General features: G+C 42.6%; 2 protein-coding genes across 3 annotated transcripts; both read right to left on the bottom strand.

Moving 5' to 3' along the window:
* Window positions 1–5885: 5885 nt before the first annotated feature.
* Window positions 5886–10088, bottom strand: LOC107386587 (oligodendrocyte-myelin glycoprotein). 2 transcript variants are annotated; one of them, XM_015961080.3, is made up of 2 exons: window positions 9726–10088; window positions 5886–9320 (listed from the first exon to the last, which is right to left on the bottom strand). In XM_015961080.3, the coding sequence occupies exons 1-2, from the start codon at window positions 9731–9733 to the stop codon at window positions 7955–7957; spliced, it is 1374 nt and encodes a 457-aa protein (XP_015816566.3). In that variant the 5' UTR covers window positions 9734–10088; the 3' UTR covers window positions 5886–7954. The 2 variants fall into 2 exon arrangements, with proteins under 2 accessions (XP_015816566.3, XP_015816565.3); XM_015961079.3 differs by having other exon boundaries at window positions 5886–9323; window positions 9726–10083.
* Window positions 10089–11236: 1148 nt separating this feature from the next.
* On the bottom strand, window positions 11237–13678 carry LOC107386588 (uncharacterized). Its single transcript, XM_015961081.3, has 2 exons — window positions 13562–13678; window positions 11237–12073 (listed from the first exon to the last, which is right to left on the bottom strand). Exon 2 carries the CDS (start codon window positions 12066–12068, stop codon window positions 11364–11366), a length of 705 nt encoding a protein of 234 aa, XP_015816567.3. The 5' UTR covers window positions 12069–12073; window positions 13562–13678; the 3' UTR covers window positions 11237–11363.
* Between the last annotated feature and the right edge of the window lie 192 nt (window positions 13679–13870).

Below are 13870 nucleotides of genomic sequence, written 5' to 3' on the forward strand. Positions count from 1 at the left end.
AGAGTTCCTGCTGCTCTAAACATTAAAATAATTATTTCATTTTCTGTTCCTCACTTCTGATTACCTTCAATGGTGTCTGTTTGTTGCAACCACCAGGTACAAAAACTAACTTGTTTTTATTTGACTATTTTTCTGTCCTGTCTGTTTATTATCTTCCTGCATCTCCTCTCAATCCTAAAGAAAAACTGCTACCTGGGTTCATATATATTCACCTTATGAGTTACCTTTGTACTGCAGTTCTAAAAGAGCTACCGATCGCAAAAACAGTGGAGTGCACGCTGTGCACCAGCTGCACTGGTGAGGTGCGTCACCGGAGGACAAAACAGGTGATGCACTCCGCTCCACAGCGGCAAAACGCATCAGGCACAAATAAAAGACAGAAAACGTGAAAGGAAATGAGCCGACATGAACGATCGCGTGTTAAGTTTGTTTTTGAGGTGGCGACACCTAATTTGATAATGTTACTGTGGCCGTGCTCAGGACGCAGATGTCTGGAGCGCATCAACGATCAGAGCTTTGCATGCGCAAGCTGGTTACGGTTAGGATGGGGGTGAGGGAAAGGCTAAATTGCAAGAGATTAAACGTCACAATTCGGTCAAATGTCCGTTTAACGGCGGGCATCAGTGCTGACGCTCTTGCACTGCGCGTCGCCTCCCAGAGCACAGGGACTCGTCACCTGCTGTCTTTTCCGAGGACTGCATCTTGTCGGTCATTATCACGTGACAGCGGCTAGTCGATGAAAGGCATAAAAAGTCACTACAGAGAAGTGAAGTCGTCTAGTGGACTAGTTGTTACAACACAACAACCCTCTTTTTATTTACTGTTTCTTTGTTTTCTGTTTGTTGTTTTAACACAAATCAGTTGTTGGTTTTTGCTGCTCAGGGATGTGGATTACGAAGAGAGAAGGTGTGGAACAGAAAGAGAGACAGCTGAGTCATCTCAGGTTCAACATGACAGAACTACTGCTACTTGACCCTGTCCAGTACTGACACAATCAGGTGGTTTTAAACCCAACGAGTCTCACTGCAGAACCTCATAAACCCAGAAGCTGCTCATAAACAGGTCACACTTTTCATTTCTTGTCTGTTTGGCAGAAAATTTAATAATTTATGAGAAGTTCAAATGAGAAAAAAGATCAGGACACATCTCAGCTCCTCCAGTGTGTGTGTGTGTGTGTGTGTGTGTGTGTGTGTGTGTGTGTGTGTGAACGTGTGAATCAGGTACTTTGGAGCTTGTTTGTACCTTATAATGTAAACCAAACCTTCACAAAAGGGCAGTTACAGTGATCCCTCGCTACTTCGCGGTTCGTTTATCACGGATTCACGACTTTGCGGATTTTTTTCTTTGGAGCCTTATTCAAGGGAAATTCGCCGATTTGCGGTATTTTTCACCGATTCGCGGTATTTTTCTATGCGAAATATCAAGAAATCCCAGTTTTTTTTCATCAATTTCATCATAAAATGCACTTTTTGTAATAAAACTATAAAAAAACCAAGTAAAAAAATTTTTTTCTTGAGTTTTACCCACAAAAAGAGAATGTGATCATACGATAATTCAGTATAGTACTATACTATAAATATGGTGTCCCTACTTCGCGGATTTTCACCTATCGCGGCCAGGTCTGGAACGCATCTACCGCGATAAACGAGGGATCACTGTAGATCATATGTATTAATGAGCAGAGCTGACAACATCCATGCATCCTATACTGAAAGGAGACAGACACATAGTCCAGGTTGACTGTGTTTATACAGGCAATGTGACCTGACTTACTGTAACAACTGTGTTTTCACACAGATTTCACTGCAGCTAGCTAAAATGTTACATTAGCTCCTTTTTAAAAGCTCAGAGAAGCTTCTCATTGCAGGCAAACTCCTCCAAACTGAGCTTTGCACCTTCAAAAACAGGAGAAAATTGACCTTTCAGCTATAAAAAAAAAGCACCTCATGCACACTGGCAATGATTGCATGCTTTACACAAGCGCCACAAAGGCTTTCTGAGCACAGTGATACATAAAATAACTGAGAAGGGATGAAATGTGCAAGAACACAAGAGGGCAGTAAAAAGAAGCCCACGGAGGGTGAGCCTGATTGAATGTGGCTGCACGTAAGAGGGAAACTCACTCCAAACAAGCTGGGGTGGTGAGATGAAGAGGGGAGGCTGGCAGCAGTAAATGATGCTCGCCCTCTTACACCTTGTCAGTTATTAGGAGAAGCCAGAGGAGAAAGCTGACATTACTTTGTGCTGTCTACAGAGAAAATAATTGGCTCACAGGCCGCCTCGCTGGCACCCAAAGTACTCAGAGGAGATGATTTAAAGCTCCAGAGCCACACGCAGACAGACATAAATACATACGTGTGGTGTGAGGCGCAGAAGTTTAGACACACTTCCCTTACTCAGGATTTGTACAGAACAGGGACAACAAACTGATGTCTAAATGTTTGTGTCTATAAGATGTTTGTCCTTTAAAGGCCAGATGGGCTATTTTATTACTTACAAAGACGTCCTCTGTCTCTAAAAGTTGGTATCCATCAAATGAAATGACTCAAGTCTAAAAAGCCAAAAGCCATTGAAAAGCAGTGTCGGGCTTCCTGGGAGCGTTTCTTTCATATTTGGTTGAAACGGGAATTTTCAGTTCTTTTTTCAGATATGCTCATAAAAATTGAAAAGACATTTTAAAAATTCAACAAACTGTTTTACAGTGCATTTATGTCTTAATAAGTTTTCAGCCATTTTTTCCTCCACCCCGACCATACAACAGCTTTATAAGTTTGTTGATCAACATGATGTGAAAACTGAAAAAGTTTTCAATAAACTTTTACGTTTCATGAAAAAAGGAATTTCTTCTCAGGTTATTGCACTGATGCTGCTTGTGTCTCTGGTAACGGCTGCACCTTCTAAGGGAAAAGCACAAAATCTGCAAAGGATGATGATAACTCGGAAGGTGTGAGCTGAACATTACACCATACATCTGTTTGAAATCTGACATTTAGAAAAGTTTTTCATCAAGATTTTCCAAAACACAAACTGACTGACTCAAAGGTGGTCAAGAGGAAGAATCATGATGACATCATCGCTGAGCAGGGTTCCCAAACTTTTGCTTGGGATCCTTTTCATTTGTATTCTTTTAGACCATGAAAGAGTCAACTCTGAACAACATCAAAGCATTAAATGGAACAAAAAATCACCGTTTGCATCTTTTTGTGCTGCCAACCATCCAGTTTCTGCCAGTGTTTGATTTTTGAAATTATGTGCCTCAAACAAGTTGTTTCAAAGAGGTTGTGAGATTAGAAAGATTTTATGTTTGCAAAAAATGCACTTATGAAATTCCCAAAACACATTGTACAGTATAATCAAAACTCCATGTAGATGTCAAAAACCACTGTTGTAGGAGACTATTTTCATGTTCGGCTTTCATGAAAAAGTCAGAGTGACCAGAAATTATAATTTAAAAATGCTTTTTCTGTGAACCACACCTTTAATATAACATAACTGCTGGCTGTTGCTCATTTTACATATAAACCCATTGAAAGTTACTGTTTACATCCGGCTAACTTTGCACATCCACACTAGCTGGGGGGCTAGAACCTCGTCTCCAGCCACTTTCCAAAGCTGTATCTTTGAAATTTAAGCTAACAAATTAAAGCCTAGGGATTTAGATATTACTACTTTAGATTATCTAACACATTTTTGTGCAGAGGAACAAAAAAAGGAAGCATCTCAAAGTTAACAGTGTTTAGCATAAAGCTTCCAGATCCGTTTGAAATGCCTAATGAACTGTGGGGACGACAGTCCTCATCAGAACCAGCCACCTAGACTTTACACAGCTAAAGCAACAAAGGTGTAACTGGGTTTGTTGCATAAATGCTTAATGATAGCTGTGACTTAGTTCATTTTTGGAGTTCAGCGAGCAGCGTAAACAGAGATACAAAATGAACAACATTAAAGGCTGCCCACTCCGATTACATTTTGTGTAATTATAGCAACATGACTGTTACCGCCAGTGGTGGCGCCGGGGGACGCTAGGGGGCGCTATAGCTACCTCTGGATTAGTCATTGCACCCCCATAGCACCCCAAAGTAAATATTAGATTTTTTTTATATAATTTAATTTTAATTTAACATGTGGATGTGATAATATTTAACATACAAAACAAAAATAATCAGTAAATTGTCATATAGATAGTAAAAACTTAAACCAAAACAGGAAATTGATGTTAACTTTTGACCTCATTTTCCACCTGCGAACGAGTGAAAGGTAGAGCTAGTGGTAAACTGGATCGGTTAATAAATAATATAAATAAATAAATAAATAAATAAATAAAGTAGTATTAAAATTAATATTTTATTTATTTATTTATTTATTTATTTATTTATTTATTTATCGTGTCTTGTTAATCTTCTAAATCCGGTTGTTTCTGCTGATTAGAATATTTCTAATGGTCTAGTTATAAGGTTTTGGTTTATCTATTGAGTTGTTCTTTTTTTGTTGAGTTTTGGTTGTTGTTACAATGTAATGTGATTGATGTTTTAAAAAAATAAAAAAATTAAATTAAAAAAAATAAATACAATGGATCGGTTTTTGCTGCCCAAATTTCCACAGATTCAGTCAGAAACGAATGAATCTTTGGAGATGATCTCAGGCCCACTAAAACCTACGGATCTGGATGAAGAGAGTCAACCCTCAACCGCCGCAGCAGTCGAGGGTTTTGCCGCTGGAAATGCTAACACTAACGTTAGCTAACCTTGCAACACTATAGATGGTTTTCTGTGTGGCTGTATGTGTTTATGATTTCATGGAAAAGTCAGTGATTGTCCATATGTTTGTGATGTGTATTAATGATTGTTTCAGGTGTTGTTGAGGTTTTGTGCACGCATGTGTATCTGCTAGTGTTGAAGGTGTTTTAGAGAACAAGAGGTACGCACGACCACTTCCTTCATAGCACCCTCAATAAAAAGTCTAGCTCCTTCATAGCACCTGCAGAAAAACATTTCTGGAGCCGCCACTGGTTACCGCAGGTCACACTGGGGTTGTCATTTTCACATACGTTTATGTATCAGGACTGATCAGCAGCACTGCTTCTCCTTGCTGCTGCCTCCACTTGGCCGGTGCATTCCTCCCGGCTACTCGTGCCCCGCAGCTGCGCATAATTATATTTTAAAAAGCACATAAATCATTCGATGGCTATAACTTGCTTGTGTCTGGCCTCGTGGGGCAGATATTTTACTTTTAAAGGAAACTTTGTCTGCCACGATGCTGGTGTTTTACCCACCTTAAGTACATCTGCATGGCTGTTTGGTGTATTTTATCAGTTGTACACCTGTAAAATATTATTTGCTGTCCTTCTTTCGTCTATTTGTGCAGCCTACAGCTCTATGTGTGTTAACCATGCTGATGGATTTTATTTCACCACTTTTTAGCTCGTTTTTGTTGACAACTAACAGATAAACACAACAGTGGTCAACGGGTAGGTGCCTGCCGGGGGGCAGGCGTGTGACGTCACATTTCAAGGGGTCTATAAAGCATTGAAAATAATAAATTAGCTAATTATTCCTTTCATCTTTTTATGTCCAAGCAATATTTATTCTTTAGACTAAGCTCTGTTTTGTTCCCTTGTTTTTGTTTTCATTAAGAGAACAAAGAATGATGGTCAATCTGCATCAGGGACAAAAGCACAGCTGTGTTAATGATGGCTGCATTCCACTTCTAAATTTGCCAGTTTGTAGTTTGAAACCAGCTGAACTTCCTCTTAAGGGAATGGAATGACTTTCTTTTGACCTGTACAGGTGTGTGAAACCTCAGCTTCAACCAATAGCACAGGAATGTGTCCTTGTGAAGATAAAACAGTAACTTGTAACAAAACATAAAAAAAAAAAACAACAAAAAATATCTTTATGTTTATTTATTTAGCAGACGCTTTTATCCAAAGCGACTTACAATTTCTAACCTATAGGGCATGTTGTGATCTGTGGGGGAAACCGGAGTACCCAGAGGAAACCCACGCATGCATGAGGAGAACACCACGCAGAAAGGCCGCAGCCGAGTTTCGAACCTGCAACCTTCGTGCTGCGAGGCAACAGTGCTAACCACTGCACCACCATGCAGCCCCTGGATAGTAATATGTAGTATATGCAGCAATGTAAACAAAAGACTGTAACACACAGTTTGTGATCAGTTTCATGATTTATGACGAGATAATCATTAATCAGGCTGTAGTTTACTCTCCAAACTGGTGTTGCTAAGAAAGTTGATCAACATTTATTATCTCAAATAACAAAAGTTTGTGCAGCTGAGTTCGCTGAAGCTATTTGACAACATTTATAGATAAATCAGCCCCCCACCCCTGGATAACTAGGATTCACCTTGGAGAAAAGCAACAATAAACCAGTTTCCTGGCACCAGTTTTCTCTTTAGTTTACAAAATGCAGCCTGCTGTGATGCACGCCTTACTTTAGCAATTTGGGCTTCCTTATGCAAATATGTTTCCAAATTATGTGTAAAAAACTGAAATCTGTAAACTGGTGCATCGCAGCTGTTTAATGCAATCAAGACTTGAATAGTTAAAATTTTATTTTTTTTTGCAAATTAAAAAGAGCAGAACATGTAAATGCATGTGCTTTAATGCTCTGCAGCTAAACAGCCGAAGGTTTGCATTCCTGGAACGTTCCGTCGCCATGCAGATCATTTTCACGAGCGTCAGTGAGTCATGAAGGACACTTAAGTCTGAGATGTGATCAAAATACAGAGGGGGGGGGCACTCGGCACTTGGAGTTTGTTCTATAAAGTGATGAAGCATTGTCCGTTTGTTCGCCCTTTGCTCGACAAAGCCGTCGTTGCTTCACGTTGTGCTCGTGTCATAACGAAGCTGTACATCCTGTCTCGAGAGATAAACAACTTCCTCCAACGAAATATCAAAGAAACAGGCAGGGATCAAGAATATTTGCTGAAAATATCAAAATTAGCAAACAAAAAATTGCATTTCTTATCATTTTTAAGGGAAAAAAATGGTGGAAACAAACTTGGATACAATTCAAATCATCCATCACATCAAATCAGTGACATTTAGATAAATAAAGAGTAGGTAGAGTAGAATGAGGGGTAATAAAAATCACCTTGGTCAGGCTTTGAGGAGCTGCAGGCATCCAGTTACATAACAAGTTAGCTGAATGTACAGTGCCATCATGTGCATAACTGTCCTCATTACATTTGTTCTGTTTCACACAGCGAGGCTCGCAGAAGACCAGGGTTTGTACGGGTTAGGGTTGGGGTAGCACGTGCAGAAGGTCAAACTAGAACAGTTATTGTGCTGAAAATCGTTTTCTGTTCATTTATGTCTTTAATTTGTCAGAATGATGAGAATAAACACTAAGCACCATCATTTAGGGACAGTTTAGGATTTAGTTGAAGACATAAAATGTAAAATTAGCAACAGTTTTAAATAAATTTACAACATTTTTCTTTTATTTTTCAAACTGAACAAATTCCCAAAAAAACACAAGCGACTTCTTAAGGCTGAGGATAGCGGAAGATGACGAAGATGAGCTGAACTGGATAAGTGTTTGTGAGGAGGGGGTTGTTTACTCTTCCAGCTGGTTAATCCTGATCGCTGCCTCGTGTTCGAGTCCTTTAGGCTAAAAGCTGAACCCACCTCCCGTCTCCTGCGACGCGCTTATCGACTGTTTGATTTCCTCACTTGGAAAATGGTTTTGGATAAAAGCCTCTGCCTCATGACGTAACGGGATGCAATGTTTGTTGTGTCTAAGACGTATTTAGGGAAGTTTGAGGAAGGTCTGTGAGTGTGCTTGCATCAGTGGTGACATGAAAGGCACAGATGTGGGTGCAGGAAGAACCGTGCTGCTGTCCTCCTACTTTTGCTGGCATCACATGTTGTCTGAACTTTTTAGAAAACTGCTTCTTTTTCTTTATTTGGCTAAAAACTCACAGTTTCTGTCTTTCAGAGGACTCCAGGCACGGTGAGCAACAGAAGCACCAGTGAGTGGACAGTCAGAGCTGGGCTGCTGTTCCTGGTGCTGCCAGGAAGTGACTGATTGTGCCTCCTCACGCTTCTAGTGCGAAGAGTGGTTGTCCTCTTGGTCTGGGTGGAGGAGCTCTCTGTGGTGAAGAATCGATTGGTGGCCAGCGTCGCGCCGTCACCCTCAGATGTGTCAGTAATGAGACTTTTGTCAGAGAAATAGGATGAGTCAGAGGGTGAGGCTTCCTCTGCTCCTGGGATGAGATGGTCAATGGCATGTGGGCTGCCGGTCACAGCCGGGTGATTAATTGTTCGGTGGAGGCCTTTAGTGAAGGCGGAGCTGCTGCTGGGTGTGACTGTGAAGACGGACTGCTCTGAATTTAGGGTCTTTTGAGGTGGTGGAGGCGTGCTGAGGAGAGCTGAAGCAGACAAGTACCACCATGGAGTGACATCGGATTCAGGGGACAGGGGGCTGAGAACCGGGTCACTGGCAGCCAGAGGGGGGTCGCTGTAGGAAGCATAGTGCCATCCTCTGGTTCTGTTGGGATGGACTCCTCCGCAGACCGGCTGGGTGTGGCAGGGGCAGCCGAGGACACGGGCGGGGGTGCGCTGAGTCCAGGCGAGCAAGTAGTCTATGTCAGCGGAAAGGTGACAGGCCCAAGGGTTGTTCCCTAAAGTGAGAATCCGGAGTGATCGCATCCTGTCCAAGACTCCAAACGGCAGTGAGGAGAAACGGTTGGCGTGTAGGTAAAAGTGGGTCACCTTAGGGAGTCGGTCCAGAGAACCCGGCAGCACTTTCACCAGCAGGTTGTGGGACATGTCAATGGTCTCCAAGTGAGAGGGCAAGTTGGTGGGCAACGTCCAGAAGTGGTTGTTGCTCAGGTTCAGTTTGCACAGGTTGATCAGGGTGTTATTGATGAAGATGGCCCTCTGCAGCTTGTTGTTGGAGAGGTCAAGCGTCTTCAGGTTCCACTGGAAGGCCGTGTCATTCTTGTCCAGCAGCAGGATGCGGTTGGAGGCGGCGGAGAGCTGCCACAGGGAGCGCGGCAAGTCTCCGGGCAGCCGGCTCAGCCGGTTGTGGGACAGATCCAGCCGGCGGAGGTGGGTGTACTCCGTGAGCTTTCCGTCCAGGTTGTGAAATTGGTTGTGGGAGAGGACGAGGGCGCGGATGTTGTGCTGCAGCCCATCAGGCAGCTGCCTCAAACCCCTCCAGGAGCAGTCCACCTCTCTGTGGCTGTGGGTGCAGGAGCACATGGAGGGACACACGGCCAGCACGTGCAGCCCCAGCATTAACACCAGAGCGACTTCCAGAAGGGCCTCATTTAGGGAAAGCTTCAGCGGTGCAGGCCTACTGAAAACAACAGAAATCCCAAATTTAGCACCACATTTTCATGTAAAAGGACATTTGTGCATGAAAACAAACATTTTAAAAACAGTTGTTGATGTGATAAACAAACATCAGGCTCCTGAGTATAAGATCCTATGAAAACAACCATCCATCCTGTTGAAGGGAAGACAGAGCCCTGCAGTGATTTTTCTGGCATCAGTTTGTGTTCAGTCATCGGTGGAGTCGGTCCCAGGCTCTCAGAGGAGGAAAACTGGCCCAATAGAAGGGCTTTATTAACGACTCCACAGAGAACCCACGCATCAGCTGGTCCAAAGGCGGCAGCTCTGCGCTGCTGAAGCTGCAGTGTTCTGTGAGCCGGGGTGTGGCGCAAAATGTGTGTAAATATAAAAAGTGTCCATAACTCACCTTCTCATCTTATCATTCCAGTCACTTTTCTCCGCTCCTTCTCCGCCGGACAGCAACTCTTCTGCCTCCTCTTCAAGCTCGGGGCCAGCTGAGGCTCTGCTGCAGGTGATTACGACCCCCCACCCCCACCTCCCTCCCTCCTCTCCCACTTAGAGATTTTGACCCCTTGCTCACTTGTCCGGTGCAAGCGCTCTGCCCCACCCAATGATGATGGAGTCTTCTGTGGAAGATGAGAGTTTACTCGTGCATCTTGTAGATCTTTTTGGGGGGTTGGCGCGATCGGACACTGCAGGCTCTGGATTTACTGTGTGCAGTGCAAGTGGGAGGGGAGGGGGGAGGAGGGGTGGTGCGTTAGCAAGGAGAGCTATTGGGAAGGAGAAATGGAGCGCATAATGGAGGGGGTTCTCTGCATCCAACAATCCCACAGAGAGAGGGGGGGGGGACTCCGCTGTCAGCTTTCAGGATTTACCTCCACGTTCTGGACTAACAACTGCTGTTTGTGTTTTGCTTTAACCGGCCGCTTGTGTTTGGAATAAGAAAGGCTGCAATCAGTTACCAACTAAATCTATGTCACCCCCCCCCCCCCCCCCCCCCCCCAAAAGGGCCAAATCAATGAAGTGCTGTAATTGGCTGTTATTTTCCCCGTGTAAATTTAGCGGCTGCCACAAAAGAAAGCCTCGAGATTTATTACAGGAGACTCTCCTCCTCTGCAGCATCCCACCTGTCATCAGCAATACGGCCAATGCTCCGTTTTGCACCGCATTGCTGCACTTCTGCTTCACACTCACACAAGTAATCAGAGCTCCAACTGTCACAGAGGCAGCCTCCATCGCTTTCCTGATTCGTGCAACTGCATCGGAGCAGGTTTAGATTTGTTCCTTTATTCTGATCCATTTGTACTTCCTGGAGGAAATACAGGCTAAAGCCACTTCCTCCCTCCCTCCAGCTCTCTCTCTATCTCTCTCTCTCTCTCTCCTGCCTGTATAAATGTACACTTCCAGCAGATGGCTGAACCAAGATTGAAACTTGTGTATCCTGTCACCGCTCCTTCCAGCGAGCTTCAAAGTCAGTCCCTCACCTCTGCTGTCAGTCATGATACAACAAGATGTGTTGTCGGTTTGAGTCGTGTTACCAAACAGCATCCAAATCCTCCAGAAAAGTCAGATAGCTGCAGAGGAATATTTCATCTCTGCTTGTGCAAAGCCACTTCCTCTGCAAAAGGAGAGAAGATTTGGTGGAAAAGAAAACATCTGCACAGCCATAAAGAACAAATATCTGCACCAGGCTGCAGAAAAGAGCCTGCTCTTGTGTTCCCAAAAGCTTTTTTTTCTCCTTGGCTGAAGTGAAAGAAAGCCTTCTTTCGAGTTGCTGCCATGAAAATGGTTCGTTTCCCCTGCTTGCTAATCAAGCTGATCTCTCATTTGCTCCAGTTTAGTCTTCAAAACAACATTTAGCTTGTAGTAAATCACTGGTTTCTGTCTCAGAATGAAGAAAACAGTCAGAAGCCGACACATTTTCACATGTTTTAATGTTATAAAAGACAGAAATCAGAGCAATGCTTTAACTAACAGGGTTGTTTGGTTTACAGGAATTAAACAAAAGCTGGTATAAAAAGAAAAGGATTGGAAGGAGGGGGGTTTATTCTGATCTTTGAGGCTGGTTATTTGGTTCCTCCATGACCCCCTCAGAGGAGGAGGAGGCCCCAGCTGCTGCGGCGTCAGGATAAAGGATTTCATCTGGAGGATTTGGGAAGGAGGAACTCTCTGCAGCATCTTCTGTAGAAGCCTTGTCACTTTCAGAAGCACCTCCCTCCTCATTCTCCTCAGTTTTTTGACCATCCTCGTCCACCTTTGATCCATTCTTCATGGTGGCTCCAGTAACAGCGTCTTGATTTGTCTGGTCAGCCAACAGCGAAGCGGTCTCATTTGATTCATCCTTGGACTTTATTCTGTCACTTTTGGACTTTTCCACCCAGTACTTGGAGGAGTTGACCAGCTCCACGTCATTGCGGATTAGCATCCTGATGCGTCTGCTCAGCTGACACACTTTACACGCCAGCACTAGCGTGGTCACCAGGAAAAAGATACAGGCTATGATCAGTCCACCACACACAAAATTAGTACATTCCATGTTTAGGAATGACCAAAGCAGGCTGGGCTGTGGTGTGGTCCATACTGGGGTATTCTTGTTAGTGGTGGCTTGTTTGGTTGTTGTAGTTTCATTAGTCGTCATGGTTACGGCAGACATGCTGCTGACAGAACTGGTGGTGGTCACAGGTGAGGTCTCCTGAGCAGCTGACCATAGGATGAACGATAAAACAAACAGAATCTGGCTCCTCATCATGAGATCTGGAAAATGTATTTAACATCGTTAGGATTTAAGAATTATGGAAAGAGAAAAAATCTTTTCTTAAGAAAATCACTTCATCCATCCATCCCTCCATCCATCCATTCACCATCCATTCATCCATCCAACATCCATCCATCCATCCATCTATTCACCATCCATTCATCCATACAACATCCATACAACATCCATCCATCCATCTGATTCACCATCCTTTCATCCATCCATCCAACATCCATCCATTCATCCATCCAGCATCCATCCATTCATCCATCCAACATTCATCCTTCCATCTATTCACCACCCCTTCATCCATCCAACATCCATCCATCCATCCATCAGTTCACCATCCATTCATCCATCAGTTCACCATCCATTCCTTCATCCATCCAACATCCATCCATCCATCCATCAGTTCACCATCCCTTCATCCATCCAACATCCATCCATCCATCTAGTCACCATCCATTAATCTCTCCAACATTCATCCATCTATCCATCCATCATCCATCCTTCCAACATCCAACCATTCTTTCAACATCTATCCATCCAAAATAAACATATCATGTTATTTTTCAGGCATTCTCTCTGATATAATCTTGTAATTTGCATTCAGAGATTCTTTTGAAAATAATCTTCATTTTTGAATCTAAAGAATATTATGAAATTGCATTTTAATAAATGCAAGTTGTCTCAATTAATACATTTTTGGGTTTCCATATAAAATGTCAGTAAATGTGGGCAGAGAGGGTGTAAAACAGAAACAGAACTGGAATAAATTAACAATATAATTTTGTCTCAAGTCAAAGTAATGATTACTCACAACAATTCTGTATAAATGGAACAAAAAGTATTTTTTAAAATGGGAGTCAAAAGGGTTTGGTCTATTAAACTGAAAGCAGGAGGGGAAAAAGCCTAAATAAAATAAACACAAATATGTGGAAAAGAAGAAAAGATCTATTTAATTTGGGATTTCTTTTCCACTAAAAAAGAAATGGCTGTCTGAGCAACAACTGAGGACAAAATGTCATTTTAACAAAACTAAATAAATGAGTAAAAAAATAAAAAACCTTCTGCTGAGTTTGCTGTGCAAATGTATTTCTTTACATCAGTGGGAAACCAAAGGCTGACCTTTAAATGTGTGATTAAACAAAAGGAACAAATTGAACAAACCTGCAGCCCAGATTACAAAAGGCTCAGTGGTAATGCAACATGATGCACAGAATATGTCACAGTAAACAGCAGTCTGATCAAATTGATATTTATTCTGTTTTTACTGATAAAAATGCAAGTTTGGCTTTCAACTTGATGAAAAAGTCTAAAAAAACAACAAGTCAAATATAAAATTTCCCCACTTTTTAGAATTTTGCACTTAAACAGAAAAACTAGTTTATTTTCTTCCTAAATGTGACCAAATGCACCTTTCATTATTACATGTATGTGCATTACTGAGCTGCAGGTTTGTTACCGAAGTAAAAAGGACCACTTACGTTGATGCTGGTTGATGCTCAGCCACAGGGACCAGAGGAAGGTGTGAGCGAACGCTCGACTCACAGCAAACAGTGAGAAATGTCCAGTAATTTAAAGGAAGTGAGACCAAACCTGTCTTTCTGTCTCCGTCTGTCTTCTTCCCTTTGGACTATATTGAGAAGAGGAAGTGGTTGTTGCTGTTTTGTTTGCTACTCTGCTGTGATGCAGGGTGACAGTATAAAGACTCGATTAGATTATTTTACAAGAATTTGAAACTTTTATTGATGCTCAAGATGTTCAAATGCAAACAACAATAACGTTCTCCAAAA

The sequence above is a fragment of the Nothobranchius furzeri genome, chromosome 10 (assembly GCF_043380555.1).
Source record: "Nothobranchius furzeri strain GRZ-AD chromosome 10, NfurGRZ-RIMD1, whole genome shotgun sequence".
NCBI lineage: Eukaryota > Metazoa > Chordata > Actinopteri > Cyprinodontiformes > Nothobranchiidae > Nothobranchius > Nothobranchius furzeri.